Source organism: Amyelois transitella, chromosome 27 (genome assembly GCF_032362555.1).
Source record: "Amyelois transitella isolate CPQ chromosome 27, ilAmyTran1.1, whole genome shotgun sequence".
Lineage (NCBI taxonomy): Eukaryota > Metazoa > Arthropoda > Insecta > Lepidoptera > Pyralidae > Amyelois > Amyelois transitella.
In genome coordinates this window covers 1,447,078-1,472,660 of record NC_083530.1, presented here as the reverse complement: position 1 = coordinate 1,472,660, position 25,583 = coordinate 1,447,078, and the positions used below count along the sequence as shown (strand labels likewise).

Genomic DNA, 25,583 nt, shown 5'->3' with positions numbered 1-25,583 from the left:
TCAAAACTTCCCTCAAATGGACAAATACTCGCAGTTCTATTCTACAATATTCGTGAAGTGAATTTAAGTGTAAATGAAAGTGCAAATCAAGCTATTTGTGAGTGAATTATTTATTGGGAAAAGGCACGTATTCCAACTAAATGTTTTCCTAACTGCGTTAAGAAATTAGTTAATTTATACCAAGTTTGGAGGTATTTACAAAAAAATTCTAAAAAGACGCAAAATTTCAGCAGCGTCTACAAGATTTTGTTACGAACTAAGACAACTTATTTGATATTGAACATGCCGATGCGCTTCAATTAATAAAGATTGACGAAGATAGGATCTTCTTACAGCGACAGAGAGAGCCAGGTCGGCCTGGTCACTGAGTAGACAAAAAACTGGCCGAAAAAGAAGAAAAGGCGCGAGTTAGGAGCATTGAAGAGCAAAAACGGCGTGCTAAACACTTTTCAACTCTGTTGCCTTCAACTTCATCTCATGTTCCTCAATAAGATTTGTGGTGTCCCACTGTTTTACTTGTTGGTAAGGATATAGAATAATACAACACCATAAGTATTATTATACACACCAAAGGTGACAAGCGACTGCCCGCACCGTCGTATATCGGTAATGGCCGACACTCCCCACTCCTTGGTACTTTATTAACCAATCACAACATCACATCATTTCCTTTTTTATGATTATTCATAATTAATTATAAAAACTAAATTAGAAATTAAATATAAGGCATTTGCATTTTGGTATGATAGTTTAAACATAAAAATATTTAATCATCTAAATCTTCGTCATGATCATTATCTTCGATATTATTTTTGCAAATTTCCCATTTACCTTCAGTTCTTTTCAAATGTACGATGCGTCTATATTCTTTCCCAGTAGTATCGTTTCTGACATCTGCTTCATTTTCATTTGCCCTTAGAACAGTGTGTGGTGTTGGATTAAATTCAGGCGTTAGTTTGTTTTCTTTTAACAAGTTTTTGACATAGACCTTTTCTCCTGTTACTATATCTGATTCCTTTGCTTTCCTCTTCCTGTCTTCAGTCATCTTCCCATGTTCTTTGCGTTCTTTGTCTCTATCTCTTGTCTCTGAAATATCTATCTCATTCCCTATATTTATCAACGATGGCAATTTGTCTCTAAAGATTCTACCTAGAAAAAGTTCTGAAGGAGTTTTACCGGTAGTGTTATGAGGAGTACTATTGTACATGCTAAGATAATCGTATATATCTTTGTTCCAGTCTGACTTTTGAATTTGACTTATTTTTAATCTCTTAAGAATACTTCTGTTTTGTCTCTCTACTTCCCCATTTTGTTGTAGCCAATAGGGGACAGTGTGAAATAGTCTAATACTTTGTTCAAGACAGAAGGATTTGAAGGCTTCAGAGACAAATTGCTTACCGTTGTCACATGTGATACTCAAAGGATTGCCTAAACGTGAAAATATTTCCCTTAAAACAGAATAGAATAGAATAGAATAGATTTATTTTCAAAATTGGATACAAGGTATCACTTATTGACGTCACATAACTTTAATCTAATTATAACTACTACCGCTTCCAAAGCGCATGTATAGAAGAAGCGGCGGAACAAACTACACTGCAGCATTTTCATAGGACGTCAATTTACAAATATAGATCTCTTAAATCTAAATCGTGGACGAATGCACATTGTCTACATTAAAAACATGTATGAATGTAGAACTGATTATGTCAATAAGAATATTTCGTCAAATAAAATAAATATAAAATAAAATATGTACATACTGTACAAATTATGTCAAGATCATGTCAAAAATACACAAGCATTTAAGAGGCCATTATGTCCAGCTCGGGCCACACATGTTTATCATTAATATAATCATCCGTGCTGTAGTAGGCTTTCCTACAAAGCTCAACTTTAATATACTCTTTGAATTTTCTATCATTCATTTCAAGAACACTTTTTGGTAATTTATTATAAAATCTTATACAATTAATCAGAAATGATTTCCCTACCTTAGCCAGCCGATGTGCTGGGATCGACAACTTGTAATTGTTCCGCAGTGATCTACTAGTACAGTCACCTACTTTTTGAAAGAGTTTAAGTTTTTCCTAACATGCATGATGTTATCGAATATGTATTGGGAGGGCAAAGTTAAAATGTTTAGGTTTTTGAAAAAATCTCTAAGGGAATCTCTTTGTTTAAGACCGTAGATATATCGAATTGCCCTTTTTTGTAAAATGAAAATAGTTTGTATGTCTGCTGCTGATCCCCAAAGCAGTAGACCATATGACATTAAACTATGAAAATAACTAAAATATACTAGCTTAGCAGTTGCCACATCCGTCAAATGCCTAATACGACGAATAGCGTATGCTGCAGAACTAAGCCTTTTAGAAAGTTTTAAAATGTGAGCATGCCATCTCAAATTTGAATCTAATGTTATTCCTAAGAAAGTAGTACTATCAACAAAATCTAATCTTTTACTACTTATACTAATAGTAAACACTAATAGTATCTTTTGACGTTATTGTTTTCATTGGTTTAATTTCCATGTATCTACTAAAATATTCAATAATAACAAATAAATAGTGTCCACTCGGAAGAGGACCTAAGAAATCAACTGCTACATCAATCCATGCTTCAATGGGCAATTCCCGCCGCTTCATGGGAACTGGCGGGTTAGGACCGGTTTAATTGAGCTATCAATCGTTATATCTAATTCCACATTTTTAAATTTAGGGAACGTTTTCTCCTGTATTGTGTTTATACCCAGACCTATTTTAAGAACATTAAGGGAAACTGCTGTGTCTTTTCCTAGTAAATTTCTTGATCCATGCTTTACTACATAGAATGTAGCTGCCTTATTCTTTGTCCCTACCGCAATGTTCGCGTCGAAAGCACCCAACACTGTGAGGGGTTTCATTGAACCATAAGCCATGAAGGTCTTTTTGGGTGATTTAACTTGATTCATTACTACCACTTTATTTTTCTTTAAATACGACCAGGTCTCATCGTTGATTATATTACGCTTGCTCCCGGAATCTATAAGAACTTCTACATTTACTCCACCAACCTGGCATGATACTACTGAGTCATCGTCTACGTGGAATATGTAGTCGACTTCAGAAGGGTTATCGTCTTTTCTGTCAGATTTCCGTTCTGATTTTGGTTTTTCGTGGATTTTTGCTCTCTTGTAGGGCTTGGAATTATTTTGTTTACTTTTCCGTTTACTTGCCCTTGTTCTGCATTGTCCTTGGAAATGCCCAATATATCCGCATTTTTTGCAGGGTTTGTCCTTAGCTGGACATTCTGGGCTATCGGCTTTATGATTTGAATTACCACACCTGGTGCACGCAAGCGGTAATAATTTGGGCCCATTTGTATCAATTTTGTTAATACTTGTAGGTATTTTAAATTCGTTTAGCTGTCTTTCAACGCTTTCAAAAGCATTTGCTTCTGAAATTATTTGTCCTAGTTGGACTGAGTCACCTAACGTTAATAACTTCTTTCTCAGATCGGGGGACGCACATTTTTCAATAATTTGATCTATTATCTGATCTTCTTCTGAAGAAAACTTGCACTTAGCACTTTGTTGTCGTAATCTTACAAGGAATTTATCGAAGCTTTCATTTTGTTCTTGTTTTATAGATCTGAATAAGTGTCTTTCAAAATATCTATTTTGCTTTTTATAAAAAAAATTATCTAATTTTTCAATTGCGATTGTATAAACATTATTCTCGGCAGTTTCTGAAACGAGTGCTCCAGGAATGTTGTGAAATATTTCCTGTAGAGGTAAACCACCTACGTGTAACAAAATAGCTCGTTGCTTGGAAGGATTCTCTGTATTTGTTGCTTGCAGGTATATTTCTAAGCCTCTTTTCCATTTCTCCCACCGTATACCGACAGAATTGGAATCCCCGTCACAATCAAATGCTTCTAAAGGAACTAGCTGAGACATTTTGGGGTGCTCTGCAATCCTAATGGAAAACTAATATCAGATACGGTTGTATTGTAATGTATAAATCGCAGGAAAACTAAATAATATCTACATGTAACTTCCAATTTAATATTATTTTTTTTTCACTGAGAAAGAAGTTTTCAACGTTTGTTATTAGCACCGGCTGATAATTATCCAATTGTGCACACCAGTAATTATCACGCCCCTGCTACTGAGTGGTTATCAGTCGCAATCACATACGCATACAAAAATGTGTATTTGTATGTATATGTATAGGGCAACTGCCAAGTTTTTTTTTTTTTTTTTTTTTTTTTTTTTTTTTTTTTTTTTTACCTGTGCCGGAAGAAGTATAATAACTTATAATAGTCACTTTAATTGACTTTAATAATAAGGCATGTCACTGTCATTTTATTTGATATCAATAAGCAAACGAAAGGCGCCATTGTCATTGTGATGCCAGATCTAAAAGAAACGTTCATCGGCTCCAGATGGAATCAGCTGAGGCTGGCCCGCCATGCCGCTGCTTATTCATTCGTTGGTAGGTAGGAAAATAAAGTCACTGTGGTACACACCGAGAAAACTATCAACCAAAACGAAGAATGTTATTTGCTATATCAATTATATAATAATGTAGGTACAGTTAAAATATTCCATACAAAATATAAACATTCTTTATTATCAAACTGGATTTGAAGGTACTTGAGAAGTACTAGGTATCATCACGTCATATGTTTATTTTGCCTCAACTTTCCGAGCTGATGCATCGTAATACTTTTCCATGGTTAATGTTTTGAATTCAAACAGTGTGTATCACAGTAATACAAAGATTGTTGGTAATTTCTTTCCTTTTTATGGTATTGACTCACATTTATTTTATTAAGTACTTTGTATTTCAATATTTATGTGTGGTACTCACATTTATCCTCGTCGCCACTTGTGGTGTCCCACTGTTTTACTTGTTGGTAAGGATATAGAATAATACAACACCATAAGTATTATTATACACACCAAAGGTGACAAGCGACTGCCCGCACCGTCGTATATCGGTAATGGCCGACACTCCCCACTCCTTGGTACTTTATTAACCAATCACAACATCACAAGATTCATCACCTGATTCTGAAAAAAACAGTACACAAGAAATAATTCCTATATCCGTTGAGAGCACACGACCCGAGTCTAATATTTCTGAAAGGAAAAGTTTCATAACTCCAAAATTGGTTGCTGCATTAGATCGGTGTCAGATAAGTATGAGGAATTCTGTTTATATAATACAAGCAACAATTGAAGCTCTTGAGCATAACATTGACGAATTTCTAATAAGTAAGTCAACAATTCAAAGAGTTCGTACGGAAAAGCGAACAGAGCGCGCAGAAGCAAATAAGTTGATTTCCAGAACAAGGTACCAGATACTGTAACCGTCCACTGGGATGGGAAGCTGTTGCCCGCTTTAGATTCACGCAAATGTAAAGAAGAACGTCTTCAGATACTTATTACATATGATGATAAAGAACAACTACTTGCTGTACCTAAATAGGACAACTCTTCAGGTCGTGAACAGGCAGAAGCTGTTTGGAATGCTCTTTTAGACTGGAATCTTGAAGACAAAAGTGCAGATGCTGTGCTGTGATACTACTGCTTTCATACAGGCGCCATTAATGCGACCTGTGATAACACAGGTTGCATTAATGGCGCCTGTATGCTCCTGGAACAGAAATAAGACAGGGAAATGCTTATATTTGCATGTCGCCATCATCATCATTCGAAACTAAAATCAACCAAATTACGACGAGCCCTGACATCCAATTGTTCAACTAAATCCAAGAAAACTGGAAAAACATAAACTCTGAGAAAATAGAGAGTCATAAAGAAAAGCTTCATTGTCTGAGTGATGCAAATTTTACCGGAGTGAGTTAACTAAAGATATTGTTAGAGACGACTATCGCGAATTAATAGAGCTTTCAATAAAGTTTCTTGGCGGTGATACAGAAAATAAATTTAAGATACGGCCTCCAGGCGCCATGCACCAAGCTAGGTGGATAGCAAGAGCTATTTACTCTCTAAAAATATCATTTCTAAGCACGCAATTCAGAATCGCAAAAAAGGAAAAGGAAGCCCTCCTTGACGTCTGCCTATTCATCGTCACATCTTACGTCAAACCCTGGCTGCAATATATTTTGGCAGTGAATGCTCCTTACCAGGACCTGCTTTTTAAAAGCCATGAAGGCTTACGAGGCAATTGACAAAAGTATCTCAAAGGCAGCTTTACAGAAGTTCTGTCAGCACTTGTGGTATTTGACCGACGAGGTGTCTATCTTGTCTCTCTTTGATGATAGTGTAGACCAAGAGACTAATCTAGGTTACTAACTTGTCCAATACGATTCCATCAGCTCTTGGGAAACGGTACATGCCATCAAAAGAAGAACTTTGTGGCCCACTCTATGAAAAAAAACTCGAAGACTTCGTTTCCGCCAAAAGCAAATCTTTGTTCACTCGGCTGAAACTTGACGACAGCTTTCTCAACGAGTCTCCTTCTTTGTGGTCAAATAATGCTTCATTTCAACAAGCTAAAATGAAGGTACAGAACTTAAGAGCAGTAAACGATACCGCTGAAAGAGCAGTCAAGTTGATTCACGACTTTCATGGCTTGATCACTGTCGAAGAGGAACAGAAACAATTTTTATTACGTTGCGTACAAGAACACAGGCAGATATATCCAGACTGTAAAAAGCAAACTCTAAAAAGAAAATATGAAAAATAAAGCCCTTATTACTATTTACTGATGTTACTATGTTTTATTTATTGAATTGAAATTAAGTTCTTAAATCTAAGGGAGATTTATTAATTCTTCCCTATTTCTCCATACTAGCTTTCAGATTCCAACTTTGAAGCTAAGTCGGCACGGGTTACTATTATCAGATTGCAATAATACTTCATATTTAAGACTTATGGGTCAAATCGAAAAAAAATAGAGGGTATGCGTATCCAAATTCCCAAAAAAAAAATTCGCCCTTATAACCTGGGACACCCTAATGTATACTATACATAATCAATAAGCCAAACAGCTGAACGTGGCCTATCAGTCTTTTCAAGACTGTTGGCTCTGTCTACCTTCACAAGGGATATAGACGTGACCATATGGAAGTATGTATGTATACTATACATACAACAAAGACATGCGATTCCTATTTCCGCAACACTTATCGCGGTTGTGACATGTAAACTTCCTCGTGTATGTTCACACTGCAATTCCGATAAAACCAGTGCCACAGATAATGTGTACAAATGTACAGTCAACCGCATATCAAGTCCCCTCTACGGAACTCTACGACGCGTTGATAGGGGGCGAATTTGCAGTGAATCCGAGTAGGTTGTTGATATGCTGTTAACTGTACGAGAATAGCTTTGACATAGTCCTTGTGATTGTGTTATACTCTCTCTCTTCTCTGCGTGTGTTATATATGTACTTTTTAAAGATTTTTCTGCATTTACGAGTATATTTGCTTAATTTTATTATTATACCTACATGTTGTTTGTGTAAAATCGCGTGTGGTTCCCGGCACCAATACTAAAAAGAGTAGGACCACTCCATCTCTTTCCCATGGATGTCGTAAAGGGCGACTAAGGGATAGGCTTACAAACTTGGGATTCTTTTTTAGGCGATGGGTTAGCAACCTGTCACTATTTAAATTTCAGTTTTATCATTAAGCCAAATAGCTGAGCGTGGCCTATCAGTCTTTTCAAGACTCTTGGCTCTGTCTACCCCACAAGGGATATAGACATGACCATATGTATATATGTATGTATGTTTACTCATTGATCCTGGTTACACATCCAGTTGCCTAAATGTGCACATTTCCTCACGAGCCTTTCGCACAAACAAACATAACACAAACAAACATATAGTTGTCTCGCTCGCACGGTCGCCTAGCAACCCCGCCGGATGCAGAGGTGACGGGAAGAGACCAATCAAGGAATGTCATTGGTCCATAATTAACGTACTTACTTTGTGCGTAATGGTAATGTCGTTCAGTAACGTTCTTACGTCTGGATATGATAAATAGTACATACATACATACATATAGTCACGTCTATATCCCTTACGGGGTAGACAGAGCCAATAGTCCCGAAAAGACTGAATGGCCACGTTCAGCTGCTCGGCTTAATGATGGAATTGAGATCCAAATAGTGACAGGTTGCTAGCCCATAGCCTAAAAAAAGAATCACAAGTATGTAAGCCTATCCCTTAGTCGTCTTTTACGACATCCATGGGAAAGAAATGGAGTGGTCCTATTCTTTTTTGTATTGGTGCCGGGAATCACACGGCATAAATAGTAAAGTATATAATAGTTAGTTAGTAGCAAGGGATATAATAGTTTCGGGTCAAGAGTATCCGAAACCGCCGAGCTGGCATGAAGAGTTATGAATGTGGATGAAGCGAAGGAAGTATGCAGAGATCGTGGCAAGTGGAAAGATGAAGTCTATGTCTACCCCTTCCGGAAAAGAGGCGTGATTTTATGTATGTATATGTTAACGGAAATGTATAAAATCTAGGAATTGAATACAACTCCTGGGAAATGTATACAATTCCGAAGCTATTTAGGAAATGTATAAAATATTGTTTTAAAAATTATTTAATACATACATATCCTGGGAGATGTATACATTTCCTAGGAATCGTATATAATTCCTATATCGTATTAGGAAATGTATAAAAAGAAGGCTTTCTGTAATAAAACACCTTGTTAAAATTAGAATAATATTTTTAGGTTAGGTTATGTTAGGTTAGTTTCTTTTTTTAAAGAAATAATAATTGCTTAGAGTTAAACGATGTCCTTTTTTATGCTGCCCTATTTCTAGCTGTTGTTTTTGCCGTGGAAACTTCTTTTAACTCTTTGTAACGTTCATCTTCGGTAAGCGGTATTCTTAGCGTTTGTTAACATTCTAAATGATGCCCCTCGCCCCGCTATCTCCGCGTACCACCACGGGTTTTAGCATTTCCGATTGCTATTTAGGAAATGTATAGATTTCCTAGGAAATGTGTCTAATATAATTTATTTCACACATTTTCATGACAATTTCCAGAAATCCTTCTTAAAGCTCCCCTTAAAGGTAAATTTCAACTTTCTACAAAGAGTGTACGCAAAGAGAACTTATTATTTACTAGCTGTGCCCGCGACTTCGTCCGCGTGGAATAGTTATTTTGGGCATCATTGAAGACCTCAAGGGTGAATAATTTACCCCGTTTTTTTTTTCACATTTTCCATTATATCTTCACCCCTTATAGTTGCAGCGTGATGTTATATAGCCTAAAGCCTTCCTCGATAAATGGTATATTCAACGCAAAAATAATTTTTCAATTCGAACCAGAGTAGTTCCTGAGATTAGCGCAAAACAAATAAACTATTCCGCTTTATAATATTAGTATAGATGTGGGTAGTTGATTATATTTGCCAAACGCATTTTGAATATAGAAAGCGGTCACCGTGATTTGCACGTTGGCGTACGACGTGACCAAATCGGATACCGGAAGTCCAAATTCTGTGTTTATGATGAATACTAGAGGCCGCCCGCGACTTCGTCCGCATGGAAACCCTATCAATCCCGCGGGAACTCCGGGATAAAAAGTAGCCTATATGTTTCTCTGGGTCTTCAGCAACCTACATTACAAAATTTCATCGCAATCGGTTCAGTAGTTTTTGCGTGAAAGAGTAACAAACATCCATACTGACATAAACTTTCGCATTTATAATATTAGTAGGATATTGATTAAGAAATATTCTTTCGGATATATTTATTGAGGCAATAAATTATATGATACTTTTAATATTCGTTCGAATTGTTGACATTTTTACTATTGTCTCGGGACGTTTTATTGGATTTTCGTATGTTTATTGTCATTGCTACCATAATAGTTTGTAGAATAGAATAGAATAGAAGAATAGATTTATTTTCAAAATTGGATACAAGTATCACTTATTGACGTCACATAACTTAAATCTAATTATAACTACTACCGCTTCCAAAGCGCATGTGTAGAAGAAGCGGCGGAACAAACTACACTGCAGCATTTTCATCGTTGTAGTATACAAGAGCGTGATGCGCAGAAAGGCACAGGTTCGAATCCCACCTCGATCATGTACCAATGTATTATGTACATTAGTTTGTATTTAATACTAACCGATACTCTTAAGGTGATCTATGAATATAACCCTTGAAATTGCCTCCTCACGGAAAAATTGGTCCTTCGCGCGCGGAAAGAATAAAGCCACTATCACACTGAACATAAGTCAATGGCCTGCTTAAAGTATTACAAACACGAAATAATCTAGTCATAGAGCATTGAAATAAAAACATAAATGTGAGACATTGATGCGAACGTGACGAGCTCGGTCGAGACAGGCCGGGAGTGTGGCGAATCTGCTATGGCGTTGTCATAGAGAAAAAAAGGTGTGGTCAAAGTTGTAAGCTTAATGGTGATACCATTACAAATCCAAAGCGCATTTGGAAGCGGCAGTAGTTATAATTAGATATAAGTGATGTGACTTCAATAAGTGATACCTTGTATCCAATTTTGTAAATAAATCTATTCTATTTAATTCATTATAATCTTCACTGTTTTATTAATTTACTACAAGTATAAAAAGTGGCTGTTTAAGAGTCGGTTTAATGGGTAATAAGTCCGAATAAAAGAAAATTTTGAAATTAAGACTTACGACAGTACTGTCGTAAAAAGCGACTAAAGAATAGGCTAAAAAGCTATTTTGGGCGATGGTCTAGCAACCTGTCACTATTTGAATCTCAATTCTATCATTCATCCAAATAGCTGAACGTGGTCTATCAGTCTTTTCAAGGCTCTGTCTACCCCGCAAGGGATATAGACGTGATAATATGTATGTATGTTCATAGACAAAATGTCAGACCCACAAGTTGCATAATTTCATATCTGTGAAGTTATCCGGGTCAGTCATACATACGTCAAAGCAATTATGTAGAGCGTTAGTTATTTTAATTACTACAGCTTATCATTACATAGACACTAAGTATGGAAGTTATTAGAGAGTCATTACTGTGGTGAGCTGTGACCACAACATTTGTTTGTTTGTGTTATGAAAGAGTCAGGGTCCACGATTTAAGTTTAAGAGATATATATTTATGTAAATTGACGTCCGGTGAAAATGCTGCAGTGTAGTTTGTTCCGCCGCTTCTTCTGCACGTGCGCTTTGGAAGCGGTAGTAGTTATAATTAGATTGAAGTGATTTGACGGCAATAAGTGATACCATAAATCCAATTTTGAAAATAAATCTGTTCACACATCACGTTTATATGTCTTGCGGGGTAGACATAGCCAACAGTCTTGAAAAGACTGATAGGCCACGATCAGCTGTCTGGCTCAATTGATAGAATTCTGTCTACTCCGCAAGGGGTATAGACGTAATTATATGTAGGTATGCATGACGCAGGACATACATATGTACATACATACATAAAATCACGCCTCTTTCCCGGAGGGGTAGGCAGAGACTACCTCTTTTCACTTGCCACGATCTCTGCATACTTTGACACAGGACATGTATGTGTATCGCTTATTTCTTACCACTTGTACCACACCCTTGTGCCGACCACTTGTTCCGGCCGGCCGCATCCCTTCTTCGGTTACATTTAAAACGTCATAACTCATTACCCGACCGTAAACCACTGTGATAAGAACCATAATCATTCAGCAAAACAATGATACAGTTACTCGGAGGACGGCATCGTCATCTGTGGAGAATCGCGGTTTTGTTCAGTGGTGGGAAGTCATCAAGTCAGTCATCAAGTCAGTCATTATGAAATGCCTTCTATGTGTAGCGTTTAACGTTTCGCGTGGTTCCAGGTAGGTATTTGAGAATAGTAACACTTCATCTCTTCCCCACGGATGTCATAAAAGGCGATTAGGGGAATAGGCACAAGAATCTAGTAGGTGTGCCGTGTGGTTTCCGACACCATTAGAAAAGAAAGAATAGGACCAGTCTATCTCTTTCTCATGGATGTTGTAAAAGGCGACTAAGGGATAGGCATACAAACCTGAGATTCTTTTTTAGGCGATGGGTTAGCAACCTGTCACTATTTGAATCTCAATTCTATCATTAAACCAAAGAGCTAAACGTGGCCTATTGGTCTTTTTAAGACTGTTGGCTCTGTCTACCCCGCAAGGGATATGGACGTGATTATATGTATGTATATATCTAGTAGGTACAGTTTATTATTTTTTGCTATCGAAGGGGAAATCCTATTTACGGACTATTTATTTATTTTAAATTCGAACAAATAGTTCCTGAGATTAGCGCGTTCAAACCAACAAACAAACAAACTCTTCAGCTTTATAATAATAGTATAGATATCAAATTCTTGTGGTTGAAAACATAGTAGGTAGTAGTGTGTGGGGATGGCGTACAATGTTTTGTGTGGTTGACTCGCCGTTAGAATGACCCTACTCTTGATTCTGATTGAAATAGGTCATATATGTATGTGATACCAGAGGCTGTCCGCGACTTCGTCCGCATGGAAACCCTATCAACCCTGCGGGAACTCCGGGATAAAAAGTAACCTATATGTTATTCTGGGTCTTCAGCTACCTACATACCGAATTTCATCGTTTATGCAAAGAAACGCCCAAACAAACTGACATCCGCGAACGACCTAACATACTTTAACAGCTTTTAGATGCATCACAAATTCCATTTCGTGGGAAATACAAATTGCCATTGTATGTATGTATGTTTGTCTGTTACCCACGCATATTAGATCGTATTAACATTCAAGTGTTACCGCCGCCGTGTTAAATTACCTACATAGTATTTTAACCCACTTCACAAAACGTAGGTGAATCCCGAGGTGGAAACGGGATTGAAACTAAACGTAATCATAATCATTTATTATGCTATTATACATTTTTAAATAATATTAAGTTTATATATATATTATTAAGTAAATATATATATATATTTCACAATTGGCGGACTTAATGCTAGAAGCATTATCTACCAGTCAACCATAGGTCTGACATTAACTATGTTTGTATATATGTTATGTTTTTTATACATATAATCACGTCTATATCCCTTGCGGGGTAGACAGAGCTTGAAATGACTGATAGGCCACGTTCAGCTGTTTGGCTTTATGATGGAATTGGGATTCAAATAGTGACAGATTGCTAGCCCATCGCCTAAATAAAGAATCCCAAGTTTATAAGCCTAACCCTTAGTCGCCTTTAATGACATCCATGACAAAGAGATGGAGTGGTCCTACTCTTTTTTTATTGATGCCGGGAACCACACTGTACTGAAAATGATGCATAAAATATAATGATTGTTACATGTTTACCAAATATTTCCAGTGTAATTAATTTAATTAGAGGTTATTTCAATATGGTAATTGATAAGGGAGTCAACTTGTGCCTTGTAATGAGGTCATGCTGATATTACAATGTTTATTATTTATAAAACGTTTATTATTTTGTCATGTAGGTATTTTAAGAGGAATTTGAACAAAATACATTTTACCTCATATTATCGAAGGTAAAATAAAACTAAAATATCAATCAATATACCTACACGTCTATACACATACAAGGTATCACTTATTTATGTCACATATTTATAATAAATTACTCGTACACATATTGAGTTAGCCTCGCCGTAAGTTCGAGACTTTTGTTACGAGATACTAACTCAACAATACTATATTTTATAATAAATACTTATATAGATAAACATACAAGACCCAGGCCAATCACAAAAAGTTCTTTTCTCAGCATGCCCTGGCCGGGATTCGAACAATTGCACTAAGTGATAATTTCCTGAAATTACCAATTGGGAAAAAAAGCCAAAAATTATCGGGACATTTTCACGGGCGGAGGCGTTAGCGTACCTTAGTTTAAGGTACAACTGCGTGGCAACAATAACAGCATCAGTAAATTAAATATCATTTGGATAAATATTAAAAAAAAACCGCAATAATTCGCCACCGTCATCACATCAAAACTCATTTGAAACACACCATAAAAGATAACTCAAATCACGCGTCACCAAACGGAATGTAATTGACACTTAGAATGCAACAACAATAGCCCTTTGTCAGCTAATCACGACACAAAAACTATAACTATATGACGATCTATAGATCATTTATCCGTGATGCATGCGCGAGCGCACGCCGCGGCATCGACATTGCAACTAGAGCCCTCGGAAATTGTAAACACTGAGAGGGAAAGAGATGCGTGTATTGCGGTGAGAGAGATAGTTATGATGTCGTCTGTTTTGCTGCTGATGTTTGAATTAAACGAATGAAGAAGAGGTTTGTTTAAAACCTAAAGTTTCGTGTCTCTGTGAGGATAACTGATGTCTTTCACCGTCACCTAAAAGAAGAATCCCAAGTTTATAAGCCTAACCCTTAGTCGCCTTTTACGACCTTTTTTTAGGGGTCCTATTCATTTATCTATTGCCCGGCACCAATAGAAAAAAGAATAAATAAAATAAAACGATAAACACGGCTTCGCGCGTGCCATGCTACGGTAGCTGAACCTGGGGCTGTTTTGAAACTTTATAAGATACTAGCTGTGCCCGCGACTTCATCCGCGTGGAATAATTATTTTGGGCATCATTGAAGCCCTCAAGGATGAATAATTTTCTCCATTTTTTTTCACATATTCCATTATTTCTTGCTGCTTATAGCTGCAGCGTGATGTTATATAGCCTAAAGCCTTCCTCGATAAATGGTCTATCCAATTTTTTTTTCGAATTTTTCAATTCGAACTAGTAGTTCCTGATATTAGCGCGTTCAAACAAACAAACTCTTCAGCTTTATAATATTAGTATAGATATATGTTAGGTATCGCAATGATCTGTACAATATCTTTGTCACATCTGTACGCGAGCTAATCTTCTTGATAGTAATTGACACTGAATTGTTTGCGTTATTATTGAGACAAATCTGCGGTAGTGAGAATGTCATGTAAGTACAGTGGGCTCAAGAGATGGATGTGCCACCTCGCCTTGATTTTTCTATGGGATGATTTGGCTCTGTCTACCCCACAAGGGACATAGACGTGACCATATGTATGTAGGTATAAGGTGGCCCAGCCGTTTGCCGTGTGTTTCCTTACACCAATAGAAAAAAGAATAGGATCACTCTATCTCTTTCCCATGGATGGAGTAAAAGGCGACTAAGGGAAGGGCTTATAAACTTGGGATTCTTCTTTAAGAAGATGGGCTAGCAACCTGTCACTATTTGAATTCTACCATTAAGCCGAATAGCTGAACGTGGCCAGTCAGTCTTTCGAAAATACTGGCTCTGTCTATCCCGCAAGGGATATAGACGTGATTTTATGGTATGGTATGTATGTTGCGGAAAAAATCACGGACAAAAAATAACCAAAGCACGCCTAAAGACTTGCGGAGTATTGAGAAGAACGTAAGAGTACCTTATACCTGTCTTCCAGGAAAAAGACGGTAGGATGCACGTTTAACAACAATGTCCGTAAACTAAACCGCGGGCAACAGCTGGTATACAAATAAACTTACATACATATAGTCACACCTTTTTCCCGGAGGGGTAGGCAGAGAAACATACATACATACAAGTCACGCATTTTTCCCGAAGGGGTAGGCAGAGAAATATACATACATACAAGCCACGCCTTTTTCCCGGAGGGGTAGGCAGAGACTACATCTGTCCCTTTGCCACGATCTCTGCATAATTCTTTCGCTTCATTCACATTCATAACTCTCCTCATGCAAGCTCGGCGGTTTCGGTTACTCTTGACCCTTTGCCTTAAATATGATCAAGATACGTTCGTCTAGGTCTTCCCACTCCGACCTTTCCCTCCACACTCTCCTTGTATGCCTGCTTAGTCAACCTGCTTTCATTCCTCCTCTTCACATGACCAAACCATCTTAACATCCATTTTCTATTCTTGTAACTACATTTTCTTTCTCAGGATGGAAATACAACGCCATTTTATTTTTTACTTAATTTTCCAGTTCCTTTATTGTTTGCCGGTTGACCGGAAGAGATCTATATAACTATACTAGAGGCCGCCCGCGACTTCGTCCGCGTGGAATCAATCCCGCGGGAACTCCGGGATAAAAATGCCTATATGTTATTCTGGGTCTTCAGCTACCTACATACCAAATTTCATCGTAATCGGTTCAGTAGTTTTTGCGTGAAAGAGTAACAAACATCTATACCGACATACTCACAAACTTTCGCATTTATAATATTAATAGGATATATTATTTCTTGTTACCGTGTAAATTTCTGTGCAATAAAGGTATTACAAACAAACAAATAAAACTACACTAAATTAAAGGAGCCATTTTTTATAGTTATTCCCCTTATGGTACAATAACTTCCTACAAACAATGTTATTGTTTGACTGATTAGTATTATCTTATCATGATATCATCGTGTTATCATCAACCTTATTGTTTTCGTAATAGGGTTCAAAATGACTATTGTCTCGACGTATTTAGGTCAAGCTGATAAGGGCGACAGACTTATTCAATTATGTCATACGGTAGTAGATAATAAACTTTTCTAACCCGCGTTGAAAAGGAAGGGTATAATAAGGGTCTATTTATTTACGCCATAGCAACGGTTGCCATGGTTTTGTTTGTTAGAAAAATGTTAAAAATATTTTTTATTGTCAAGATGTTTACTATTTTGTTTTATAGTACATAAGAGGGTTTCCAACTCTCACAGAATTCCAGTATAGTCCAGTCCCCCCCCCCCCCCCCCCCCCTAAAAATAACCAAAATAATAGTACTTACCATAATTTTTTCAACATACCAGATATGCATGTAGCTTTTTTGGTCAAATGAAAATCTGAATTATTACCTGTGACAGAAGAAATAAAACATTAATTAATACTCCAGCTAATGGACTTAAAACTACCACACACATACCTACATTATATAAATTACACATTGTTCAAATAAAAAGATATTTCGATCTTTGTGTGGTTCCCGGCACCAATAGAAAAATAATTGGACTACTCCATTTCTTTCCCCATGGATGTCGTAAAAGGCGACTAAGGGATAAGCTTATATACTTGAGATTCTTATTTTAGACGGTAGGCTACCAACCTGTCACTTTTTGAATCTCAATTCTATTATTGACCAAGACAGCTCAACGTGGCCTTTGTCATTTCAAGACTGTTGGCTCTGTCTACCTCGCAAGGGATTTAGACGTGATCATATGTATGTGTGGAGGTACATATGTACTTCGGTATCGTTTTCCACGCCTGACGGAATAAAGTTAGCAATAAAATACACACGCTCATGAAACTTTGCTGTGTAAAGATAGCAGGCGTCGATGATAAGAGATCACTATTATACATATATATACATTCATAAAATCACGTCTCTTCATGCAAGCTCGGCGGTTTCGGATACTTTTGACTATTATTGTTATGGTTATTACATCTTTAATTACTATTTATTCCCTATTGCCCGCTGCCTCGCCCGCGTGAGAAGTCCACTTTACCCTACACTTTACAGTTCCTATGAAAATTACACGGAGTTCTGTATTTATAAATAATCATAATAATTTATTCCTTGAATATGGTTACAATAGCTTTTGACGTGAAATACGAACAAACAAACGCACATAGACACCTTCATATTAATCACACTTGTGTGGATAATCAAAATAAGTCACTATTATACGCGCCAAAAGGATGGATCAATAAAAAAAAAAATGTTATACACTTGTCCTTTGACGGCCTCTGTGGCGCTGCGGTAGAACGCTTGTCTGTGACATCGAAGGTCCCGGGTTCGAATCCCGGCCATGAGGAGACAATAAGTCTTGGATGTTTATCTATATAAGTATTTATTATAAAATACAGTATCGTTGAGTTAGTATCTCGTAACACAAGTCTCGAACTTACTTCGAGGGTAACTCAGTCAGTGTAATTTGTCCCATATATATTTATATTTATTTATTTATTTGTCCTCTTTCGCTAGCTCAACGTTAACCCTTCGCGTAACTAAACGTAGTTCACAACTGGGACAACGTTCTGAAGTCCCCACGCTCCAGTTCCTGAAGCGCAATGTTTAATGCTTTATGCCATTTTACATACATACATATGGTCACGTCTATATCCGTTGTGGGGCAGACAGAGCCAACAGTCTCGAAAACATTGATAGGCCACGTTTAGCTATTTTGCACATTTTTTTACCAACATTATTAAGGACGTGTATTAAGTACCGTGTGGTTCCCGGAACTTAACTATACGACCACTCCATAACTTTCCCATTGATGTCGTTAAAGGCGACTAAGGGAAAGGCTTATAAACTTGGGATTCTTCTTTTAGGCGATGGGCTAGAAACCTGTCACTATTTGAATCTCATTTCTATCATAAAGTCAAACAGCTGAACGTGGCCTTTCAGTCTTTTCGCGACTGTTGGCTCTGTCTACGCCGCAAGGGATGTAGACATGAAAATATGTATGTACCTGAAGAAATTCAATAAATTTCAATGCGAGACTGAACAAAATTAAAAAAAAAATGCCTTCAGACCCAAGAAGCTTATAATTTCAACTCAATCTTTCATAACTTAGTGTACCATTATGACTCGTATCTAGGTCATCGTCCCAAGCAACGGCCCATTTCTGCGCTGCACTGCTTAATTTCCTGCTCGGAGTTGGTGCACCATTAAAATGGTTATTGATAGCATCACCCAGGTATATATATATCCGTTCATTCTTCCGTATTAACTTATTTATGTACAGTGTTGACTAAGCAGATATACAAGGAGAATGTGGAGGGAAAGGTCGGAGTGGGAAGACCTAGACGAACGTATCTTGATCAAATTAAGGACGTCCTGGTAAAGGGTCGGGTCAAAAGTACCCGAAACCGCCGAGCTTGCATGAAGAGAGTTATGAATGTGGATGAAGCGAAGGAAATATGCAGAGATCGTGGCAAGTGGAAAGAGGTAGTTTTGCCTACCGCTCCGGGAAAGAGGCGTGATGTTATGTATGTATGTATGTACAGTGTTTTTTTAATGTAGACAAAGTGCATTCGTTCATGATTTAGATTTGAGAGATCTATATTTGTATATTGACGTCCGACGAAAATGCTGCATTGTAGTTTGTTCCGCCGCTTCTTCTACACACGCGCTTCGGAAGCGGTAGTAGTTATAATTAGATTTAAGTGATGTGACGTCAATAAGTGATACCTTGTGTCCAATTTTGAAAATAAATCTATTCTATACTTTACAGAAAATTATACACGGAGTATTTAATACAGTGGTTTGTGGCCGTGTGGTTCCCGGCACCAATAGAAAAAAGAATAGGACCACACCATCTCGTTCCCATGGATGTCGTAAAAGGCGACTAAGGGATAGGCTTATAAATTTGGGATTCTTCTTTTAGGAGATTGTCTAGCTATTTCAATCTCAATTCCATCATTATGTCACACGGCTGATCGTGGCTTTTTAGTCTTTTCGTGATTCTTTTCTCTGTCTACTCAGTACGGGATAAAGACGTGATTAAATGTACGTAACAAGTCTCCATCGCTTCCTGTTCATTTCTTAGGAAGCGATTAAATGGAAATTAAAACTCTACCAAAAGCGCATCCTTACATTCCGAATTTCAGGTGTCAGGGAGGCTGAAACTATAACCTAATGCCTATTCACAGAAGCCTACCCTAAATCTACACCTACGCGGCCAAATTAAATACGCTCATTTGCCAGAAAAAGTCCAATAGCTCGTGTTGCCTTCGCGAATTGGTGGGGTTTCACCATTTTCCACTTCAGCGGTATCGTCATTACCCAGATGACGTCATCTGGGTCAGTGTTATGTTACACGAACATATGTACTCGTCACATATTGTCGTGTGTTGTTTGTTTTGTTGGCTGTTTTTTTTAAGTTGATTCACATCACACGTGGGAATTTTTTCTTATTCGTCTAAGATAACATACATATAAACACGTCTATATCCCTTACGAAATAGACAGAGTCCATTCATTATCGAAGATTTCGTACTATTGACAAACAAGCTTATAAACAAATACTACATGAAACGGTCCGATGCCACAAACGATCGATTGAATGAAATCGATTAGTTCAGTATAATCGATCAACATGCGCATCTTAATATTCATCAGAACTATGTATTGTTTTCATCGAATTCATTGACTTGCATTTTATTATGCATCCATCAATAGCGTTACGCCATTTTCTTTCTTGTGACTTTTAACGGATTCAGATTCAGTCATTCAGGCAAGTAGATGTGTAACATACATACATACATATAATCACGTCTATATCCCTTGCGGGGTAGACAGGGCCAACAGTCTTGAAAAACTGAACGGCCCCTTTCAGCTGTTTGGCTTAATGATAGAATTGAGATTTAAATAGTGACAGGTTGCTTAAAGTAACGTCAGCAAAATATTTGAATATTTAAATTAATAAATTTATCATAATTTTATGTCATCCTAGCTAGAAAGATAAAATTACCACCCTAATGTTTCCAAAACGTCTGATTTTGTATCTGTAATAGGCCTTGTGTTGTTCTATTACATTTTATCATTTTTTAAAGAAACAACATTGATCTATACCAATTATAATAATTCTAAAGCCACTTGGAACACCCCGCCGTAACGATGGGGTATTACAACAGGCACAGCTGTAGATTGCACAACAAGACCGACAACAGTGGTCGATTACATTGCATTATGTAGGTATGTACAGTCGCGAACTAACATTATCACATCTTTATCCCTTGTGGTGTAGACAGAGCCAACAGTCTTGAAAAGACCGAAGTCTACGTTTAGTTGTAAGGGTTTACATAAAGTGTGTACATACAAACATTATTACGTCTATATCCCTTGTGGTGTAGACAGAGCTAATAGTCTTGAAAAGACCGAAGTCTACGTTTAGTTGTAAGGGTTTACAATGGAATTGATATTCAAATAGTTGCAGCTGGCTGGCCCATCGCCTTTAAGAAGAATCCCAAGTTGATAATGCCAATATTTTGTGATATGTACATATCACAAAATATTAGCATAATACAAAATCTGATTTTCATCATCATTACAATTGATAAGAGAACCGCCTACAATCGATATCCACCTTTTTTTGAAGTCGGTTAAATTTCTAAAACCTACTCCAGAGTGTAACAAACACTTTCCTAAAAACCGCATCAAAATTAGAATTCAGCGAAACGCGCTATAATCACAGGCAAACATACATACAAACATAAAAACACATACATAAATTTCAAACTGAGAACCACCTTTTTTAAGGCGGTCAAAAACCTCCCAAAAGGGGCAAGTAAAATCTAGTCGGGTTAAGCAAACAATTACCTCACCATTGTCACAAACTCAAGTTAATTGGTGTTTGCAAAGGACCTGGCTTTAGCAACAGTTAAGGGCGGGTTGGTTATCAAATTCATATTGTTTTAGAGATAAGAACAATACAAAAATAATTTTTCAATTCGAACCAGTAGTTCCTGAGATTAGCGCGTTCAAACAAACTCTTCAGCTTTATAACATTAGTATATATATATATGCAGAGGTATTTATTCTCACTCTGCTCTTATTAACATACTTCACTACTTAATCTTGGGAGCATTTATACCGAACAACATTACGACGCGCCTGTACAAGAAACATGTGGGTCTAGGTAAATCGAACGCCACGCGGATGCGCCATTACATCTCGTTATCCGTCTTAGCTGAGTTGGTAGAGTGTCTGTGACCTATTTACAGTTTGTAGAACCCTCAGATTTCATGAAGAATCTTCTACTTCCACCTGGCGTAAGTCCCGGTTACATCCTCCCCTCTCTGGGGCTTTTTGAGCATGATCCAGGATTGGAGTGCCGTGTGGTTCCCGGCACCAGTAAAAAAAAAGAATAGGACCACCCCATCTCTTTCCTATGGATGTCGTAAAAGGACACTACGGGATAGGCTTACAAACTTGCGATTCTTTTTTTGGGCGATGGGCTAGCAACCTGTCTCTAATTGAATCTCAATTCTATCATTAAGCCAAAACGCCTGAACGCGGCCTATCAGTATTTTCACGACTCTGTTTCCCCCGCAAGGGATTAAGACGTGACTATATGTATAATAATAAAATTTAAGGCCTTGCTTCTAAGTTTATACACATAGATTAACTACAGGATGTATAGAACATCCGTTCATGCATATAGTATAGCTAACGGTATATACGGACCATGTGAGACCAAATACATATATGTATGTATATGTTAACTATTTCTCTGTATCTTTTTATTTATTTTATCTGAAACACTAGATCTTTTTTGAAAATATACCCGCGTACTACACATAATACCGTTTTTTATTCCTTACGGAGATGACAGAGCCAACAGTCTTTTGAAAGGGCGTTATGACCACGTCGGAATCATAATGGAAAATTGAGATTAAAATAGTGACAGGCTGCTAGCCCATCGCCTAAAAGGATCCGAAGTTTATAAGCCTATCCCTTAGTAACATTTACGCCATCCGGATTTTTTTTTTTATTTGGAAATATTTAATGGATTACCGTGAAAAAATATGAGAATTTTCCTATCACATAATAACCTGGGTGACCATATTTATGCAAATATTGGTCATTTAATAGTTAAGAATAATCTTTACTTTCGTCCGCGTGGAATAGTTATTTTGGGCATCACTGAAGCCCTCAAAGATGAATCATTTTCGCCGATTTTTTTCACATTCTCCATTATTTCTTCGCTCCTTATAGTTGCAGCGTAATGTTATATATAGCCTAAAGCCTTCCTCGATAAATAGTCTATTCAACACAAAAATAATTTATCAATTCGAACCAGTACTTCCTGAGATTAGCGCGTTCAAACAAACAAGCAAACTCTTCACTCGACGGCCTCTGTGGCGCAGCGGTAGTAAGCTTGTCTGTGACACCGGGGGTCCCGGGTTCAAATCCCGGCCAGGGCATGATGAGAAAAGAACTTTTTCTGATTGGCCTGGGTCTTGGATGTTTATCAATAATAGTTAATAAGTATTTATTATAAAATATAGTATCGTTGAGTTAGTATCTCGTAACACAAGTCTCGAACTTACTTCGAGGCTAACTCAATCTGTGTAATTTGTCCCGTATATATTTATTTTATTTATTCTGCTTTATAATATTAGTATAGATAAGAAAAGTGAACTTAGCCAATTTGCATTGACGAATATTACGATTATAATTAACTAAATTTGGATAAGCCATGACTAACTCTTATTGTTCGCGCCTCGATGGGATATCATGGTATGTATGTATATCCATTTCGGCGACAACAATTATTTTTATTTAATTTTTAGAAACCAACAGCGATTACATGAAATTTAATATATAATTTTTAGAATTTCTGTCTGTCTGTGTGTGTATGTATGTTTGTACTCGCAAAACCCGACAACTATTGCTTCTATTTAAATGCGGTTTTCACAGATGTGTTAGGCTTGGTCCTACTTATAAACTTTGGATGTCGTAAAAGGCGACTAAGGGGTAGGCTTATAAACTTGAGATTCTTCTTTTAGGCGATGGGCTAGCAAGCTGTCACTATTTGAATCTCAATTCTATCATTAAGCCAAATAGCTGAACGTGTCTATTCTGTCTTTTCAAGACTGTTGGCTCTGTCTACCCCGCAAGGGACATAGACGTGACCATATGTATGTATGTACTTACTATAAACAGTGGAAGCCAACATTCCCCACATCTACGTCCCTTTGTGTTCTGATTCCGATGAATCAGTTCGTAAACGCGTTCAAGTTAGTCATCTCGGTTATTTTCAGACACGTATATTATACATATATATATATATATATATACATATACATTCATATAATCACGTCTATATCCCTCGCGGGGTAGACAGAGCCAACAGTCTCGAAAAGACTGAATGACCACGTTCAGCTATTTGGCTTAATGATAGAATTGAGATTCAAATAGAGACAGGTGGCTATCTCTTAGTCGCCTTTTACGACATCCATGGGAAAGAGTTGAGAGTGGTCCTATTATTTTTTTCTATTGGTGACACGTGACCGAGGTCAGCTGTTTGGCTTAATGACAGAATTATGATTCAAATAGTGACAGGTTGCTAGCCCAGCGCCTAAAAGAAGAATCCCAAGTTTATACGCCTATCCCTTAGTCGCCTTTTACTACATCTATGGCAAAGAGTTGAGAGTTAGGTCCTGTTATTTTTTTCTATTGGTGCCGGGAACCACACGACACCAATCGTTACATGAATAATCTGTATACATCAGGTACTTATATTTCCAACGAGCCGATAGCTTCAGATACAGCATCTGGGGCTTTGTTTACACAGCCCGTCAACCCGTTAACACATCCGACTAGACGCTAACGTGTATGTTAACAAGAAACAGTGGTTATTATGTGCTAAACAGCCAACATTAAACGATTATTTTGCGAATACGTTAACGAAATTCCCTCCCATGTTAGTTTCAAGAGGAATTCAAATAAAGAATGTGCAATTGTGCAGTTCTATTTTTGAAACCGACGATGGCGGCGCACCGAAAAGCCAATGGCTTGATTCGATTTGTTTTCGTTGGTCAATTCTAAATTTTATTTTTCGAATTCAGTGGTCGAAATTCGCCTCAGTTATCATTGTTAAGTTAGGAACGAGTAATTAAATTCTCCTCAATTACATAATTAACAGTTTCATTAGCATTTTTTTTACAGTTTACTAACGGCCAGTATTAAAGGCATCTGTTTAAATAAAGAAGCTGGAATATCGTTCAAGTTCGGTCTCAAATGATTCTGAAGCGAGTTACTCGCTTGGACAAAAACATTTGACACCTATTTACATTAAACATTTGAAATGAAATTATTCCCGACATATCAACGAACTTTTAACTCCCGAAATTCACTACGAGTAGCAAAATTTAAAAAAATAATTTAACGGATTATATAGAATTCCGGACATTGAGCGTATTTTTTTCGTCTAATAAGTACAAATCACGTAGCACCAGTATCAACCATAAATCCGTATTATTGGCTCGCATCCGAGGAAGTCATTAGTGCAAACTGATACATTATTCAGTAGTTTCACCGCAACTGTCTAATATATATATATTCCAGTCGAACTTTCTGGAACTTCTGCAGTTAAAGTCAGTTTAAAATTTACGAGACACGTCATCGAGTAAACTTGTTTGGGGAGTGAATTGGACTTGAAATTATATTGCGGACATGCTTCAATCAGTCAAGAAAACAATCACATAATATGCCGTGCTATTTATTGGTCCTTTTCTAACTTACCAGACAACTCCGTGGGGCATGACTAACTTTTTTTTTTTCATTTATTGTGGCACAAACAGTCAAAAATACAGACAGAATTACAAATACAGTAAAAAACAACAAAATTTAACATTCTAAAAGTCTTCAAGAGAATGTCTAAACTTAAGATTCTATTATGGCGATGAGATTCCCGTCACTAAGCCACCCAGCAAAATGTGCACTTTCATTTTTACATATACCTACATACTTATAATATCACGCTCCATTCCCGGAGGGGTAGGCAGAGACTGCATCTTCCCACTTGACACGATCTTTGCATACTTACTTAATACGTACATACATACATACATACATATAATATGTATATACATACAAACATATACGGA

At 37.1% G+C, this 25,583-nt stretch overlaps 2 protein-coding genes and 1 pseudogene across 8 annotated transcripts in view; 1 reads left to right on the top strand and 2 right to left on the bottom strand.

The window, feature by feature from the left end:
- Positions 1 to 25,583, bottom strand: part of LOC106142152 (protein enabled) — a 64,356-nt gene that overhangs the window by 35,238 nt on the left and 3,535 nt on the right. For 6 of the 7 annotated variants that reach the window (XR_009657434.1, XM_060952020.1, XM_060952019.1 and 3 more), the window contains exon 1: positions 13,982 to 14,144. The exons of the other annotated variant lie outside the window; for it this stretch is intronic. The gene's annotated coding sequence lies outside the window, so the exon portion shown is untranslated. Of the gene's footprint in view, positions 1 to 13,981; positions 14,145 to 25,583 lie in introns of those variants that run through there. 7 annotated transcript variants of the gene reach the window in all.
- Positions 509 to 5,025, bottom strand: LOC132903525 (uncharacterized). Its single transcript, XM_060952100.1, has 2 exons — positions 4,857 to 5,025; positions 509 to 3,951 (listed from the first exon to the last, which is right to left on the bottom strand). The coding sequence occupies exon 2, from the start codon at positions 3,938 to 3,940 to the stop codon at positions 2,645 to 2,647; it is 1,296 nt and encodes a 431-aa protein (XP_060808083.1). The 5' UTR covers positions 3,941 to 3,951; positions 4,857 to 5,025; the 3' UTR covers positions 509 to 2,644.
- On the top strand, positions 5,962 to 6,701 carry LOC132903520 (uncharacterized; annotated as a pseudogene).

Excerpts from the sequence above, each read along its gene's own strand:
- LOC132903525 (XM_060952100.1), bottom strand. The coding sequence starts at position 3,940 with ATGTCTCAGCTAGTTCCTTTAGAAGCATTTGATTGTGACGGGGATTCC.